This window comes from Theropithecus gelada, chromosome 9 (assembly GCF_003255815.1).
Source record: "Theropithecus gelada isolate Dixy chromosome 9, Tgel_1.0, whole genome shotgun sequence".
Lineage (NCBI taxonomy): Eukaryota > Metazoa > Chordata > Mammalia > Primates > Cercopithecidae > Theropithecus > Theropithecus gelada.
The window spans coordinates 81,881,484-81,899,219 of NC_037677.1; the positions used below are offsets into that span (position 1 = coordinate 81,881,484).

The window sequence follows — 17,736 nt, forward strand, 5'->3', positions numbered from 1 at the left end:
CATTTTTCTGGAACTCTTTTGAAGGAAGAGTCTTGACTGTAGAAAATCTATTCTTTTCTAAAAAGATTTGGTTGAAACTACAAATAAAAAAACTGCCACTGATTTGATTTCTTTAAAATCCACATGCTGAATAACAATTCTAAGAAGTTTAAAAATGGAATCAAGCTGTAACAGATCCAACGAAAGTTGTGCATTTGCAAATAAGAGAACTTCTCTTCTATGGTAAATCTTTACAACTTTTGACTGTTATTATTATTATTACTATTACATACCCTGGCTAGCATTGCTTGTAAAGCACATTTTTTTTTTTCCGTGACTATTATTCTTAAATCTAAAACATTGAAATGATTTATAGTTTTCCATAATATAAAAACCCATTGCTCATGAATGGCAAAAAGCTGACTAGAGAAAAGGACTTCTAGGCCTGTACACGTGCCAGTAAGTATGTTTTCTCGTGCTTATAAAAGCGTATTTTGCCAGAGTATTGTTAATTCAAACTTAGCCAACTTAATTTTTCATAACTGATGCATCATTTGAAAGAACATTCAGTTGAAAATTGTAATGCTAAAACCTGCTTTTAAGAAAGTTACAACATGGAAAAGGAAAACTGAGATTTCATATTAGCAAATGAACACAGTTTTATAAACAAATATTCTAAATCTGCAGGGCAGAAAGCATGTGTGAAATGCACTGACCAGTTTGGCATAACCTCGGTGATCTAGGATGAGATTTTCTGGCTTGAGGTCCCTGTAAATGATTCCTTTGGAATGCAGATAGGCAAAAGCTTCTACCACACATGCTGTGTAAAATCTGGTTGTAGAATCTTCAAACGAACCTCTGAGATACAGAAAAGGAATGAAAATTGTACGAAAAATTAGTTTCTCTAATATGGCTTTATTTTTTTTTTTTTCTCATTTCACTATATTCGTTTGCCAAAATTTAACCTAGAGACCACTGTCCTAATAGCTAAATGTTACATGATTGCCATTACATTGGATTTTTTGAAGCATTCAAGGATTAAGTTAAGGAATTCTCTGTCTTTATGAATGGAATAGTTAAATTTCACTTCCTGAAAGGGCTGAAAGGGCAGTTAAACACACAACACATTTCATGTACTTAGTGTTTTCTTCTCAACAGCCCACTACAATCTAAAAAGGCACAGACTTATAGCAGTAGGCAGGAGAAAAAAACAATCCTATTTTAGAACTTGCTTACCAAGCATTTGTTTTTTAAAGGAGAAGTTTATGGGTTATTCATATTTATTCTTAGAGGGCCTGTTTTTTAATCTTTCTAAACAATGCACATACTGTTCATGAAAATGTGAATAAAAGCTACTGTTTTCAAAGAACCACTCTGGAAATGAGTTGTAATGCTACTGATGCAATCATAATGCAAACTAAGTACTCTTCTGTTTTTGAAACTCCTGCAACCAAAACAAACAATATCTATCTCCTACATGACTGCATTCTTATTAAGAGGAAAAGATGGACTAAAAGACAATTAGAAAGAAAAAAGTAACTAGAAGGGAATGTTTATTAGTAATCTTGATTATGATGTTTAGCAAGAAGGCTCTCTCTTTCTGTCTCATATATATGTGATATATGGGCACATACATGTTGATTGATTGAATGAAATAATTTTCAAAAAACCTTAGTATCTAAGGTTAAACCCTTCTTTCTAGGGCAGAAAGTTTAAATTTTAACTCTTCCCCCACCATGGTACTTCTTAAATAAACCATGTTCTTTTTTTCTTTCCTAAGTAGTAAGCACAATTTAATAATTTCATTTCATAATTTAAAAATATTAGTGTGAACATCAGCTCCTGAGGTGGTTGAGAAGTAACATGAGTGACAAGCACACAAATGATTTTATTAATAGTGTGCAACAAATGATAGTCTCAGAGCTTGCTTTCGTGAGTCTCTGATGCCTATTTGCATTTTGGTGACACTTTTTTTTTTTTTTCCCCCAAAGTTGTACAGTAAAGTTTAACAAACTGGGCAATGAAATATGGTTACATTTTTACAAAATTTATAAGTGAATCAAGGCTAAAGCAACCACTTTTCAGGCTATCTTTCAGAAAAAGGTAGTATCTTCCAGAAAGAGAATGTCTTTGGTTCAGCTACTAATGTAACTTGAGTTTTTCACTGAAATAATCAGCTTTTCCTAAGAAAAATATCATTCTTCTGAAACATAATTAATTCTAGGCATAATGATATCCATTCCTCTAGATTCTAGAATCTTAACTATAATTACCATGATTCTTGAATCTTTCTTGAATAATATCTGAATGGCACAATTGCGAATTTATGAGCACAAGAGAAAGTTTGAGAATGGCATCCATATGAGGAAATGAATGATATACTTCATGGTACAATTTTCCTCTGACTTGAAGATATCCTTGGCAGAGCTAAAATTCTATAATCGTATGTATTTGCAAAGGGATTAAAGTATTGCCTTGAAGGTCCTTTCTTCTTTGCCCTTAATTAAGTATGTTTACCTATCAATAGAAGCATGTTTCTTTCACTTGAAGAGATTATTTACCTTAAAGTGTAAGCATCTGTGTAGAGATAATTAAAATATAGCTTTAGATACACTGCTATGAATTCAATCCCTTCTCAATGGAGAGCATTGCAAAGTAAAACAAAACAAAACAAAATGAAAGAGTAAAGGGAATGGTCTTATTTTATTTCACACTATAGGTCTTGTTCTTTTTTTTTCTTTTTTTTTTTTTTTTTGAGATGGAGTCTCGCTCTGTCACCCATGCTGGAGTGCAGAGGCACAATCTCGGCTCACTGCAACCTCTGTCTCCCGGGTTCAAGTAATTCTGGTGCCTCAGCCTCCCGAGTAGCTGGGACTACAGGCATGCACCACCATGCCCAGGTAACGTATTATGTTTAGTAAAGATGGGGTTTCACCATGTTGGCCAGGATGATCTCAACCTCCTGACCTCGTGATCCACCCGCCTCTGCCTCCCAAAGTGCTAGGATTACAGGCGTGAGCCACCGTGCCCAGCCGAACTCATTCTTTTTTATGGCTGCATAGTATTCCATGGTGTATATGTGCCACATTTTCATTATCCAGTCTGCCATTGATGGACATTTTGGTTGGTTCCAAGTCTTTGCTATTGTGAATAGTGCTGCAATAAACATATGTGTGCATGTGTCTTTAAGTAGAATGATTTATAATCTTTTCAGTATATATCCAGTAATGGGATTGCTGAGTCAAATGATAATTCTGATTTTAGATCCTTGAGGAATTGTCACACTGTCTTCCACAATGGTTGAATTAATTTACACTCCCACCAACAGTGTAAAAGCATTCCTATTTCTCCACATCCTCTCCAGCATCTGTTGTTTCCTGACTTTCTAATGATTGTCATTCTAACTGGCATGAGATGGTATCTAATTATGTTTTGATTTGCATTTCTCTAATGACCAGTGATGATGAGCATTTTTTCATGTGTCTGTTGGCTGCATAAATGTCTTCTTTTGAGAAGTATCTGTTCATATCCTTTGCCCACTTTTTGATAGGGTTGTTTTTTCTTGTAAATTTGCTTCAGTTCCTTAAATATTCTGGATATTAACCATTTGTCAGATGGATAGATTGCAAAAATTTTCTCCCATTGTGTAGGTTGCCTGTTTACTCTGTTTACATGAGGACTGTCTAACTGTGATTTGAGTGGGCCTTTTTGAAAGCTTACAAATTCCTGATTACTGTTAGTAGAAGAGGAGATTATTTCTACAGTTGTGACTCTGGGCAACATACCTCTGCTTCCTTAATAGTCAATTGGTAATGGAATCAAATGGACAAACGCATTGTTAAGGTTGTAATGAGAGTAAATGCTTAGGTGAGAGATCAATTTCTCATGAAATCTCTACAGAGTATTGTATTTGCATTCTTAATAAGCTAGTCATTAGCAGAAAGATGGAAAAATGCTAATACAAACACAAATTCATGAGAGGACGCTATATTTTAGAATATGGACCCCGAAGCAAGAAGCCTGGGCTCAACTCCAGACTCCATTTACTGTTTGTTCTTGAGCAATTAACTATATGTCTCTGGGTTTCTGTGTTCTTATGTGCAAAATGGGGCTAATAAAAGTAACTATCTCATTGGATTGTTGTGAAGATCCAAATAATAATGCATGTACTGAAAATAAGTGTCTGGTACACTACTTGGGCTCACTAAATGTAATAGTAGCCACTATGATTGAGCACCAGAAAACTCTTTTTTAGCTACTATGTCTTAATATAGGAAAATTAACTAACATAGCATAGAACATGGATGAAGCATTTTCAGAGTGGAGGTTGGGGGTTTGCAACACCAATCCTCTCTGTTATTGAAGTGCTTCTGACTGCCAAGGCTAACTGCCACAAATCAACTGTGAAGAATCCTCTGCTAATCTCTCTTCTTTTCACTTTCCCCATGCTTCTCACATGGGCCAAAGTTACCCTTTTATTGCCTGCCAATCAAAGCTCTCCCTTTTTCACCATGAAGCAAACGGACCACAAATTGTACATCTTATGGTCTTCAGTTCTTGACAACTCTATTTGTTTCCAGTTTTCTCTGTCTTGAGTCATTTTGGAATGTGGAGGGTTTTAGAAATCTAGTTTCCATTCCTTCAACACATTTATAGTGAGTATCTTTCACATATAAATATATTTGTGATGGCTTTTGAAAGTTAAATGAAAACTTTGTCTCAAACTTTGATAAATCTGTACAATGCATGTACACAAAATGTTTACCAGCACCTCACTGTCCCATCCCTGGATGTGTGATGTAGATAAGTTGTGAATTTTAAAATAGACATCTTGAAAGCAGTCACAAAGCATAACACTGAGGTGACTTACAATGAAAAATTACTATTAGAATTGCAAATGACAATGTAAATTTGATTTAAAACAAACCCTGTTTCATCAACAGTTTCGAGAGTTGCTTAAAGAAATAAATCACTTGCCTTATATAACGGTTTGAAATAATGAATTATGCCTTGACAGCTGTGTCATTTCAATTAAAACAAGTAAGAGAGAAGGCCCTTATGCCCTCTTTGGGGATGGATGGTTGCTTTAAGCTAGATGGCAGTAGATAACAATTTGAGAGAAATAGAAGGTTATTTATGAATATTGATAGACTCAAATTAAAATTTAATCACAATGTTTAGTCAACTTGTCATAAACTGAGTTCTTGGAAATCAGAATGTAACAGGAGCAAAGCATCTTTCATCAGAATATTTCACCTTTTTCATTGACGAGTAACAACAATCACTGAGTGTATGAACCTGAAGTATGTTGCAATCTGTGCAGATTTATTGCCAATTTTAAACTTAGGGAGGCTAAATCATTACAAAGATAGACTTATTTTCTTTGAAATACCTTCAATCTGTGCCAACTATTAGGGCATCTAAGATAGAATTTAAATAATTGCCACCTTCCACAAAATAGCCAGAATCAATGAGAATGAATATAAAAAGTAATGCACCATTCATGGGTTTACAACATACATATGGTATGACATGACCAGAAAGTGAGATGTATGAGATTCGAAAATTATGGTTTCAGAAGTCGTTATTTAAGATATTCAGTAAGAAAAATAAACATACATATGTTAAAAATTCTAATTAAGTAAATAATTGAGATTTTAAATTTTATTCAGTTCAAATATACATTAAATACTGATATTAATATATAATACATATGTTAATGTTTTACATTATATTCTATGTTAATATAAATACTAATATATATTTATTTACCATATTAACCACTTACACATTCTTACAAAAATTGCAGGATTTGCCAATTCTTTAAGTGTTAGGGAGGGAAGGTGAATAAAATATAATTTGTACCAACTTATTACAAATAATAGGACAGAACCAGTGGGACACAAAATGTCATAAATTAGAAAATAAAGCATAATAGCTAACAAAGAATAAACCAGGGAAATTTACAGGGGCAATTAACATTTCAATGCTGTAGTTCATGTCTCAAAGCTAGGAAATATGTATTAGTCCTCAAACCCTATTCCTATTTGTAAATAGATGGCATCATTTTAATTCTTATTTCTTGACAGCAAATACAACAAATAAAGAGCTGCCCTGTGCTTCTCTTCTCTTCTCTTCTTTCTCTCTCTTTTTTTTTTTTTTTTTTTTTTTTTTGATGGAGTTTCTCTCTTGTTGCCTAGACTGGAGGTGCAGTGACTCAATCTCAGCTCACTGCAACTTCTGCTTCCCGGATTCAAGCCATTCTCCTGCCTCAGCCTCCTTAGTAGCTGGGATTCCAGGCACCCATCACCATGCCCAGCTAATTTTTTTTTTTTTAATTTTTAGTAGAGATAGGGTTTCACCATATTGGCCAGGCTGCTGTCGAACTCCTGACCTCAGGTGATTCACCCGCCTCAGCCTCCCAAAGTGCTGGGATTCCAGGCTTGAGCCATGGCTCACAGCCTCTGTGCTTCTTTTCTACGTTGATGAGAAGACAGAAAATGAGAAGCAGGGAATGGTCATCTCAGCTATGAAGTGAGAGGAGGATGATGTCTGGGTTGTCATCAGAGTCTTCCTGTGCTAAATCTCTGAGGCTTGGAGTTATTTCCATGTCAGTAATGAGAAAGGTCAGGCCAGCCTTTCTTCAGATCAATCTATGTAAATTTCTTGTATACTTTCAGAATAGCTTTTCCATTATTGCTTCTGTCCTCTGACACAAGAGGAAAACTGAATACATTGACGGGGTGGATTTTTGACCCCAGATATTTTCATATACACTGTGACTAATAGCATAATGGTATAATCTTTCCCTTGGTATTTTTTTATATATTTCTAACAATTAATCGTTAAGATTTTCAACCCCAATTTGAACAAATAGAAAGCTTGTCAATGGCAATATTAATTGGAACTTGAATGTCTAAAACTATGTTTCTTTCCCCTGGCAAGTTTTTTGAGAAGGAAAAGGAAAAATCACTTAGAATAAAAATCAGGCTACATGCCTACATAGGAAAGAAAGTTGGCCAGGGACAATTATTCTGAGATGATTTTACCTATAATGGTTAATTCAGCACCTCTAAATCTTTAGGAATAAGCAGGTAGCCACTATTACTCTAGATCATGACTCTTCATGGAGTATTAATTATATTGGGGAGCTCAGCAATTGTGTACCTCAAGTCCAAGTGTGATAAAAGGGAGAAATAATGTAAGGACTATTTCTGTAGATCATGACTCTTCATGGAGTATTAAGTATACTTGGGGGGCTCAGCAACTGTGTACCTCAAATCAAAGTGTGATAAAAGGGAAGAACAATGTAAGGACCAAAAAGCAACCAAGTGGAAGTAAAGAAATCCATTGATATTTTCCTTCCCTTTACTCCTCCCCAAGTAAGCTGCTTCTTAATAGCAAACCTTTGCTACCAGAGGCATCAGGATACGTCTCACTCAGAAGCCTTGGCTGGCATTATGAACAAAATGTGAAATCGAGTTAAGTAAGGCAAATTATGAAATAATACTTTCAAAAATAAGTTGAAAACGAATGCCTGTGCATGTTTGATGCCTCAAGAGTGGACTTTAAATTGAGTTTTATTATTATTATTATTGTTTTTATTGTTCTGGTTAAGAACATCATTAAATGATTTAAAAAGCTATGAGAAGATGTTGGAGAGATCATGGCAGTTGGGAGGCAGGACTAGATTGCAGCTATGGACAGAGTAGTGGGTGGTGGCTCACATTGTGAATTTCAGCTCCAGATCGACTGCAAGAACAAACCAGCAATCCCAAGAGGACCCAAATACCCTCTGAAGGAAGTGGACTGCTGCAGGACCCAGGAGACACCCCAGAACTGTGAGTCCCTCAACTGTGGAAGTGAAAAAGGGAGACCCTCCTCCCCGGACACACCCCGCCACAGGAGAAGCTGAAGGTCTGTTTTTGGGAAAAGTTTCTGACTTTACTTGGAGCTGAGTCAATTTGGAGAGCTGAGTGAAATACAGGGGAAGAGGAAGTAGCAGAAAGGCCCTGGGAGCTCGCTGGGTCTCCTAGCAGGCCATTCCTGCCTGGCACCAAAGGGATCCAACAGAAAAGGAGCAGGGGGTAAAACTACACAGGCAGAAGCAAATCTGTAGCTGAACTGGGTGAGAAGTTTCCTGTCCTGAACTCGGGGGAGGATGCAAATCTGGTGTGTAGGCTTCACAAGTGGAGGAAGAACCAAACCCTTTTCTTTCAAAGCTGGGAGGCAGATAGCCTGGGCCAGGTTTTCAAACCCCTATCACTCTCCACCTGGAAATGGTCTGGGGGCTGTTGGGGGTGGCACAGTGGAAGTGAGACTGGCCCTTCAGTTTGCATGGGAGCTGAGTGAGGCCTGTGACTGCCTGCTTTTCCCCACTTCTCTGACGACCTGCGTGACTCAGCAGAGGCAGCCATAATCCTTTTAGGTATACAACTCCAGTGACCTGGGAATCCCACCTCCATCCCCCACAGCAGCCATAGCAAGACCCACCCAAGGAGAGTCTGAGCTCAGACACACCTAGCCCCACCCCCCACCTGACAGTCCTTCCCTACCCACACTGGTAGCGGAAGACAAAGTGCATAAAAACTGGGAGTTCTAGGATCCCGCCCACCGCTGGTTCCTCCCCGTAATACCACAACTGATGCTTTCTGGAAAGTGCCACTTCCTGACAGGAGGCCAAACAGCACAAAAAAAGAACATTAAGCCACCAAAGCTAAGAACCTTCACGGAGTACATTGTACCCCCCCACCGCCTCCACCAGAACGAACATTGGTATACAAGGCTGAGAGAACCATAGATGGTTCACATCACAAGACTCTGTGCAGACTACCCCAAGTACCAGCACGGAGCCAGGTAGACTCGCTGGGTGGCTAGACCCAGAAGAGAGATAATAATCGCTGCAGTTTGGCTCACAGGAGGCCACATCCATAGGAAAATGGACAGAGTACTACATCAAAGGAACACTCCATGGGACAAAAGAATTTGAACAACAGCTTTCTTTCTTTTTTTTTTTTTTTTTGAGACAGAGTCTCGCTCTGTCGCCCAGGCTGGAGTGCAGTGGCCGGATCTCAGCTCACTGCAAGCTCTGCCTCCTGGGTTTACGCCATTCTCCTGCCTCAGCCTCCCGAGTAGCTGGGACTACAGGTGCCCACCACCTCGCCCGGCTAGTTTTTTGTATTTTTTTTAGTAGAGACGGGGTTTCACCGTGTTAGCCAGGATGGTCTCGATCTCCTGACCTCGTGATCCGCCCGTCTCGGCCTCCCAAAGTGCTGGGATTACAGGCTTGAGCCACCGCGCCCGGCCCAAACAACAGCTTTCAACCCTAGACCTTCTCTCTGACAGAGACTATCCAAATGAGAAGGAACCAGAAAACAAACCCTGGTAATATGACAAAACAAGGCTCTTCAACACCCACCCCCCAAAAATCACACTAGTTCACCAGTAATGGATCCTAACCAAGAATAAATCCCTGATTTACCTGAAAAATAATTCAGGAGGTTAGTTATTAAGCAATCAGGGAGGGACCAGAGAAGGGTGAAGCCCAATGCAAGGAAATCCAAAATATGATACAAGAAGTGAAGGGAGAAATATTCAAGGAAACAGATAGCTTAAATAAAACACAATAAAAAATTCAGGAAACTTTGGACACACTTTTAGAAATGCAAAATGCACTGGAAAGTCTCAGCACTAGAACTGAACAAGTAGAAGAAAGAAATTCAGAGCTCAGAGACAAGGTCTTTGAATTAGCCCAATCCAACAAAGGGAAAGAAAAAAGAATAAGAAATATGAATAGCTGGGCGCGGTGGCTCACACCTGTAATCCCAGCACTTCGGGAGGCCGAGGCGGGTGGATCACGAGGTCAGGAGATCGAGACCATCCTGGCTAACACGATGAAACCCCGTCTTTACTAAAAATGCAAAAAATTAGCCAGGCGTGGTGGTGGGCGCCTATAGTCCCAGCTACTTGGGAGGCTGAGGTAGGAGAATGGCATGAACCCAGGAGGTGGAGCTTGCAGTGAGCTGAGATTGCACCACTGCACTCCCGCCTGGGCGACCGAGCGAGACTCCATCTCAAAAAAAAAAAAAAAAAAAAAAAAATGAACAAAGCCTCAAAGAAGTCTGGGATTATGTTAAATGACCCCAAACCTAAGAATAATTGGTTTTACTGAGGAAGAAGAGAATTCTAAGAGCTTGGAAAATGTATTTGGTGGAATAATCAAGGAAAACTTCCCCAGCCTTGCTACAGACCTAGACATCCAAATATAAGAAGTACAAAAAACACCTGGGAAATTCATCTCAAAAAGATCTTTGCCTAGGCACATTGTCATCAGGTTATCCAAAGTTAAGACAAGGTAAAGAATCTTAAGAGCTGTGAGGCAGACACACCAGGTAACCTATAAAGGAAAACCTATCAGATTAACAGCAGATTTCTCAGCAGAAACCCTACCAACTAGAAGGGATTGGCACCCTATCTTCAGTCTCCTCAAGCAAAACAATTATCAGCCAAGAATTTTGTATCCAGCAAAACTAAGCATCATATATATATGAAGGAAAGATACAGTCTTTTTCAGAAAAACAAATGCTGAGAGAATTCACCATTACCAAACCATCACTACAAGAACTGCTAAAAGGAGCTCTAAATCTTGAAAGAAATCCTGGAAACACATCAAAACAGAACCTCTTTAAAGCATAAATCACACAGGACCTATAAAACAAAAATACAAGTTAAAAAGCAAAAACAAAAAACAGAAGAAACAAAGTATACAGGCAACAAAGAGCACAATGAAGGCAATGGTACCTGACATTTCAATACTAGCATTGAATGTAAATGGCCTAAATTGGACACTTAAAAGATACAGAACGACAGAATGGATACGAACTTGCCAATCAACTATCTGCTGCCTTCAGGAGACTCACCTAACACATAAGTACTCACATAAAGTAAAGGGCTGGAAAAAGACATTTCATGCGAAGCGACACCAAAAGCCAGCAGGGATAGCTATTCTTACATCAGACAAAACAAACTTTAAAGCAACAGCAGTTAAAAGAGACACAGGGGCATTAAATAATGATAAAAGGCTTTGTCCAATAGGAAAATATCACCATCCTAAACATACATGCACCTAACACTTGAGCTTCCAAATGTATAAAACAATTACTAATAGACTTAAGAAATGAGATAGATGGCAACTCAGTAATAGTGGGGGACTTTAGTACTCCACTGACAGCACTAGACAGTCATCTAGACAGAAAGTCAACAAAGAAACAATGTATTTAAACTATATCTTGCAACAAATGGACTTAATAGATATATATAGAACATTTCATCCAACAACCACAGAATACACATTGTATTCAATAGCACATGCAACTTTTTCTCCAACATAGACCATATGATAGGCCATAACATGAGCCCCAATAAATTTAAGAATATTGAAATTATATCAAGCACTATCTCCTACCACAGTGGAATAAAACTGGAAATCAACTCCAAAAGGAACCATCAAAACCATACCAAGTACATGGAAATTAAATAACCTGCTCCTGAATGAGCATTGCATCAAAAACGAAATCAAGATGGAAACTGAAAAATTCTTTGAACTGAAAGACAATAATGAAACAACATATCAAAACTTCTGGGATATAGTAAAGGCTATATCCTAAGGGGAAAGTTCATAGCCCTAAATGCCTACATCAAAAAGACTGAAAGAGCACAAACTGACACTCTAAGGTCACACCTCAAGGAACTAGAGAAACAAGAACAAAGGAAACCCAAACCCAGAAGAAGAAGGGAAATAACCAAAATCGGAGCAGAGCTAAATGAAATTGAAGCAAGCAAACAAACAAAAGAATACAAAATATAAATGAAACAAAAAGCTGGTCCTTTGAAAAGATTGATAAAATTGATAGATCATTGGCAAGATTAACCAAGAAAAGAAGAGAGAAAGTCCAAATAACCTCACTAAGAAATGAAACAGGAGATATTACAACAGATACCACTGAAATACAAAAGATCATTCAAAGCTACTATGAACACCTTTATGCACAAAAACTAGAAAACCTAGACGAAAAGGATAAATTCCTGGAAAAAATACAACCTTCCTAGCTTAAATGAGGAAGAATTAGATACCCTGAACAGACAAGCAGTGATATTGAAATGGTAATTTAAAAATTAACAACAACAGAAAAGTCCAGGACCAGACGATTCATGAAACAATTCTAGCAGACATTCAAAGAAGAATTTGTACCAATCCTTTTGACACTATCCCACAAGACAGAGAAAGAAGGAACTCTCCGTAAAAATAATAAGGGTGAAGCCAGCATCACCCTTATACCAAAACCAGGAAAAGGCATAAACAAAAAAGAAAATTACAGACCAATATTCTTGATGAACATAGATGCTAAAATCCTTAACAAAATACCTGCTAACCAAATTCAACAATATATCAAAAAGACATTCCACCATGATCAAGTGGGTTTCATATCAGGGATGCAGGGATAGTTTAACATACACAAGCAGATAAACATGACACACCACATAAATAGAATTAAAAACAAAAATTACATGATCATTTCAATAGTGACAGAAAAAGCATTCAACAAAATCCAGCATCCCTGTATGATTAAAACTCTCAGCAAAATCTGCATACAAGGAACATAACTTAATGTAATAAAAGTCATCTATGATAAACCCACAGCTAACATAATACTGAATGGGGAAAAGTTGAAAGCATTCCCTCTGAGAACTGGAACAAGACAAGGATGCCCTCTCTCACCACTCCTCTTCAACATAGTAGTGGGAGTCCTAGCCAGAGCAATCAGACAAGAGAAACAAATAAAGGGCATCCAAATCAGTAAAGAGGAAGTCACACTGTCACTGCTTGCTGACAAAATGATCGCTTACCTTGAAAACCCTATGGACTCCTACAGAAAGCTCCTAGAACTGATAAAAGAATTCAGCAAAGTTTCTGCATACAAGATTAATGTACGTGAATCAGTAGCTCTTCTATATACCAACAGTGACCAAGCAGAGAATCAAATCAAGTACTCAACCCCTTTTACAATAGCTGCAAACAACAACAACAACAACAACAACAACCACCACCAACCAACCAAGGCTAATGGATGACCCACATGACATAAACATTGATGAGTAAAATCAATATTGTGAAAATGACTATATTGCCAAAGTAATCTGCAAATTCAATGCAATCCCCATCAAAATACCACCATCATTCTTCACAGAATTAGGAAAAAAAAGTCTAAAATTCATATGGAACCATAAAAGACCCCACAGAGCCAAAGCAAGATTAAGCAAAAAGAACAAATCTGGAGGCATCACACTACCTGATTTCAAACTATACTATAAGGCTATAGTCACCAAAACAGCATAATACTGGTATAAAAATAGGCACATAGATCAATGGAACAGCATAGAGAACCCAGAAATGAAACCAAATACTTATAGTCAACTGATCTTTGACAAAGCAAACAAAAATATAAAGTGGGGAAAGGACACCCTTTTCAACAAATGCTGCTGGGATAATTGGCTAGCCACATGTAGGAGAATGAAACTGGATCCTCATCTCTCACCTTGTACAAAAATCAACTCAAGATGGATTAAGGACTTAAACCTAAGACCTGAAACTACTAAAATTCTGCAAGATAGCATTGGAAAAACCCTTCTAGATATTGGCTTAGGCAAAGATTTCATGACCAAGAACCCAAAACAAAATGCAATAAAAGCAAAGATAAATAGCTGGGACCTAGTTAAACTAATGAGCTTTTGCACAGCAAAAGGAAGAGTCAGCAGAGTAAACAGACAACCCACAGAGTGGGAGAAAATCTTCACAATCTATACATCTGACAAAGGACTAATATCCAGAACATACAGCAAACTCAAACAGATCAGTAAGAATAAAAACAAATAATCCCATGAAAAGTGGTCTAAGGCATGAATAGACAATTCTCAAAAGAAGATACACAAATGGCCAATAAACATATGAAAAAATGCTCAACACTATTAAGGTCAGGGGAATGTAAATCAAAACCAAAAGATGATACCACCTCCCTCCTGCAAGAATGGCCATAATAAAAAAATCAAAAAAACAGTAGATGCTGGCATGGATGGCAGTGAACAGGGAACACTTCTACACTGCTGGAGGGAATGTAAACTAGTGCAGCTGCTATGGAAAACAGTGTGGAGATTCCTTAAAGAAGTAAAACTAGAACTACCATTTGACCCAGAGGAAAAGAAATCATTATTCAAAAAAGGTATTTGCATACTCATGTTTATAGAAGCACAATTCACAATTGCAAAATCATGGAACCAACTCAAATGCCCATCAATCAATGAGTGGATAAAGAAACTGTGATATATATGTATGGGCATATATACATGTATATACACATATGATGCATATCTATGTCTATATATAGATATATAGATATATGTGATAGAATACTATGCAGCCATACAAAGGAATGAATTAACAGCATTTGCAGGGAACTGGATGAGATTGGAGACTATTATTCTAAGTGAAGTAACTCAAGAATGGAAAACCAAACGTCGTATGTTCTCACTGATATGTGGGGGCAAGAGATAAAACACTACAAATATGGCTCAGTGTATACTGTTCGTGTGATGGGTACACCAAAATCTCACAAATCACCAGTGAAGAACTTACTCATGTAACCAAATACCACCTGTACCCCAACAACTTATGAAAAAATAATTTTAAAAAAGCTGTAAGAGGATAGTTGGGCTCTCCCTTTGTGGCTTATTATTGCTTTCATGTTTAATTCTACCTGTAAATCTTCTTCTATTCTAATTAGAAAAAAATGTAGAAGACTTCAAATAAATCAGTGAATTGAAATATTGAGTCAAATATAATACGGTAGAAACACATTAGATATGCCAAATGTTAACTCACAAATTTAATTAACTTTGTACAACAAACTATACATTCTGAGGAAACAGACCACATCCATTTTGTTTATTACTGGATCCCCAGCCTCTATCACAATATCTGGTATATAATCTGTATGTGCATCTTAACTAGCAATAATGCATAATATATACACTTAGTCCAGATGTTAACCTTATCTCCTAATGCAAACGTGATACATTCCCTTTTATGCTTTTTTGACCTTAAATTTAAGAATTGAAATAAAATACTGATGCAATAGGATACAATGTGGTAACAAGAAATCCATTTGGCATATATAAGTAAGGCCATGGGAATAACAAGTGAAAGGGCCTGTTGTATAATGATATGAAAGTACCATAAGAACACCATTAGGAATGAGAATTTAAATCAACAGTGTATGAGGAACCACTTCTTTTACTCTGGGATATTTACAAAGTAACAAATATAAAAACCTTACATGGTTATGAACATCAGGGCTACCTATAGCTAAGTTTCAGAAGGATGCTACCCTATGAAGAGGAGTCTAGGGGGCAGGACTCAAACAAATAAGAAAAATACAGATGCCTAAAGGTGAGTGTTCAAAAGAACAAAGATGACTTTTGTATGATCAATAAATCATTCATAGAAAATAATAAAAAGATTATTCATAGAAAAATAAAAGTGTGTTTTTAAAAAACACAGGGTAGATAATGATCTCCTGAGACATTTTATAGGATAAATTATATTAGAAGATAATTAGATAATTTGCTAGTTATCTAAATATGAGATGGAAAATACAATGAATTTGCATGATTAAAACAAACAAACAAACAAGCACCATCTAGACAAACTTTCCTTGCCCTGCAAGGGTAAGAAGGCAAATCTAAATCAGATTATTTACATGAAATATTGCTTATAAGTGGATTCTTTTCTTTTTCCTAAGACTAACCAAGGGATAAAGAGATGGCTGGAAACTTTTTTTGTTTTGAAACCAAAGAGCAATGTAGAGAGAAAAATTACTTTGGAAAAAATTTTCAGTGTCACAAAAGGCAAACTGCCTATCTGGAAAAAGAGTAGAGCAATTAAATCGATAGTTAATTCAAATTATAATTATAAAAAAAACTACAATTCTCTTTCTGCTAAAGCAATGAATGAATTGAATTCCAACTATAGAGTTGTCTAATTCTAACATTCATGCAAAACTAAGGCCATGTATATACTTTGCTATGTATCATTTTTATGATCGACTAAGCCTGTATTGTTAGTTACAAAGTGAGTTTTATTATATGTACAGTAAATCATATGTGTATAGTGGGTTATTCCCTGTGCTTACTTTAAATATTGAAATATAAGCATGTATAAAGTATAAATATGATTATTATACTTTATTATATTAATTCTTCTTATAGACCAACATGGGCAACTATGTTTTTACAGACATCATAGAAATTTCTTAAATCTCCTACCTATCCCTGAGAATGGTCCAGAGCTCTCCACCTAGACAAGCTTCCATCAACATATACAAATATTTGCTGTCCTTAAATGTTCTGTACAGTCTGTAAATTGCAAACAAGAAAACAAAGATTATAAACATTATCATCTTTTACAAGTATGCAATTCTGGGGGGCCCAGATTATAGTTTTGATTTGCCAAGCTCAAAATTTTATCAGAATGAGAGAGAGCTAAGCCCACACATGGGGAAAGGAAGTCAATGGCTCATGAATAGTATTTTAATAGAAGAAACTAGGGCACCAATCTCTCCCTTGAAATGGATTAATCATAATGATTATGGACAAAGAGGGTTCCTTGGGGTTCTTTCCATTCCAATTTGGGTGATGTTTTGAGCATGGACTGTTGGGGCAATGTTTAGTGGTCATCAACATGCAGTGAAAATGGGAATAAAGTGGATTAAACTTTACAAATTCAGACATGTATATATTTCATGTGCTATTCGCTCAAATTTATGTTACATCCTGTTTTCACTAGGTGCCACTGGAAAATTTACTACAAAAAAGCTGCTTCTGCATATAACAGTCTCCCCATTATCCATTTATTAGTACAGAGGTGGAATGGTCAGCTGTCATTTCATTTTTTTAGATCTTCAAAACATATTCAGATAATTAAAGGTTAAATAGTTTGACTTTGAATATTTTGTCTTTTAAGCATCAGAGATCTATGTAGAGTTTGGGGGTTTAAAAAAAGATAAAAACGGAACGTTAGAAACTCTGGTACGTCCTTTGGGAAAACACATTGTTTTCAAACACTGATTCTCTTTAAAAGAAAGAGTAGAATCAGAACTCTATTTTTAGAAATCAAACAAAACTTTCTTAAGATTAGATTAAAAATAAGTTTCTTTGTGCATACGAAATGTGTTAACAGTGAGCACAAGTGGCAGAGGGTTTTGTGGTGGATTTGTCACTTGGAGTTGGGTACGTCTGTCCCTGGCACGGGGCCTTTACCTCACTATGAAATCGGAATGAGCCCCCTGCATGATCTGCTTCTCTGAGCGGATGTGCTCCTGCTGTCTTGTGTCCACAATGTGACGTTTCTTGAGAATCTTCATTGCAAATGTTTTGGATTCTTCACTTTTCAACTGGACCTTAAAGAAAGAGAGAAGGGAGTAAGAAAAAGCCCATAGACTTATAAGAGGGCATTATTATCCTCAAATTAACAGGTACATGGAGCACTTAAATGAACCTTAGCCACCACGCAAGTCACACACACAGTAAATCCTTGCTAGAGCTGGGTTTAACATCCAGGGTTCACAGCTATCATCCAATCTCATGCTCTGAATTGGCTGAATTTTAACTAACTTGATTCCAAATTAATTGTGTTCACATGTGGAT

The 17,736-nt window shown here is 36.9% G+C and overlaps 1 protein-coding gene and 1 long non-coding RNA gene across 3 annotated transcripts in view; one reads left to right on the forward strand and one right to left on the reverse strand.

Annotated features, from left to right (window-relative positions):
- The window catches only part of PRKG1 (protein kinase cGMP-dependent 1), a 1,342,290-nt gene that overhangs the window by 14,511 nt on the left and 1,310,043 nt on the right, over positions 1 to 17,736 (reverse strand). For both annotated transcript variants that reach the window (XM_025395656.1, XM_025395655.1), the window contains exons 11-13: positions 17,350 to 17,489; positions 16,357 to 16,446; positions 696 to 837 (exon numbers count right to left, since the gene is read on the reverse strand). In XM_025395656.1, the coding sequence (XP_025251441.1) occupies positions 696 to 837; positions 16,357 to 16,446; positions 17,350 to 17,489 (372 nt within the window). The remainder of the gene's footprint in view (positions 1 to 695; positions 838 to 16,356; positions 16,447 to 17,349; positions 17,490 to 17,736) is intronic.
- Positions 1 to 17,736, forward strand: part of LOC112631140 — a 50,317-nt gene that overhangs the window by 14,072 nt on the left and 18,509 nt on the right. The gene's annotated exons all lie outside the window — the stretch shown is intronic.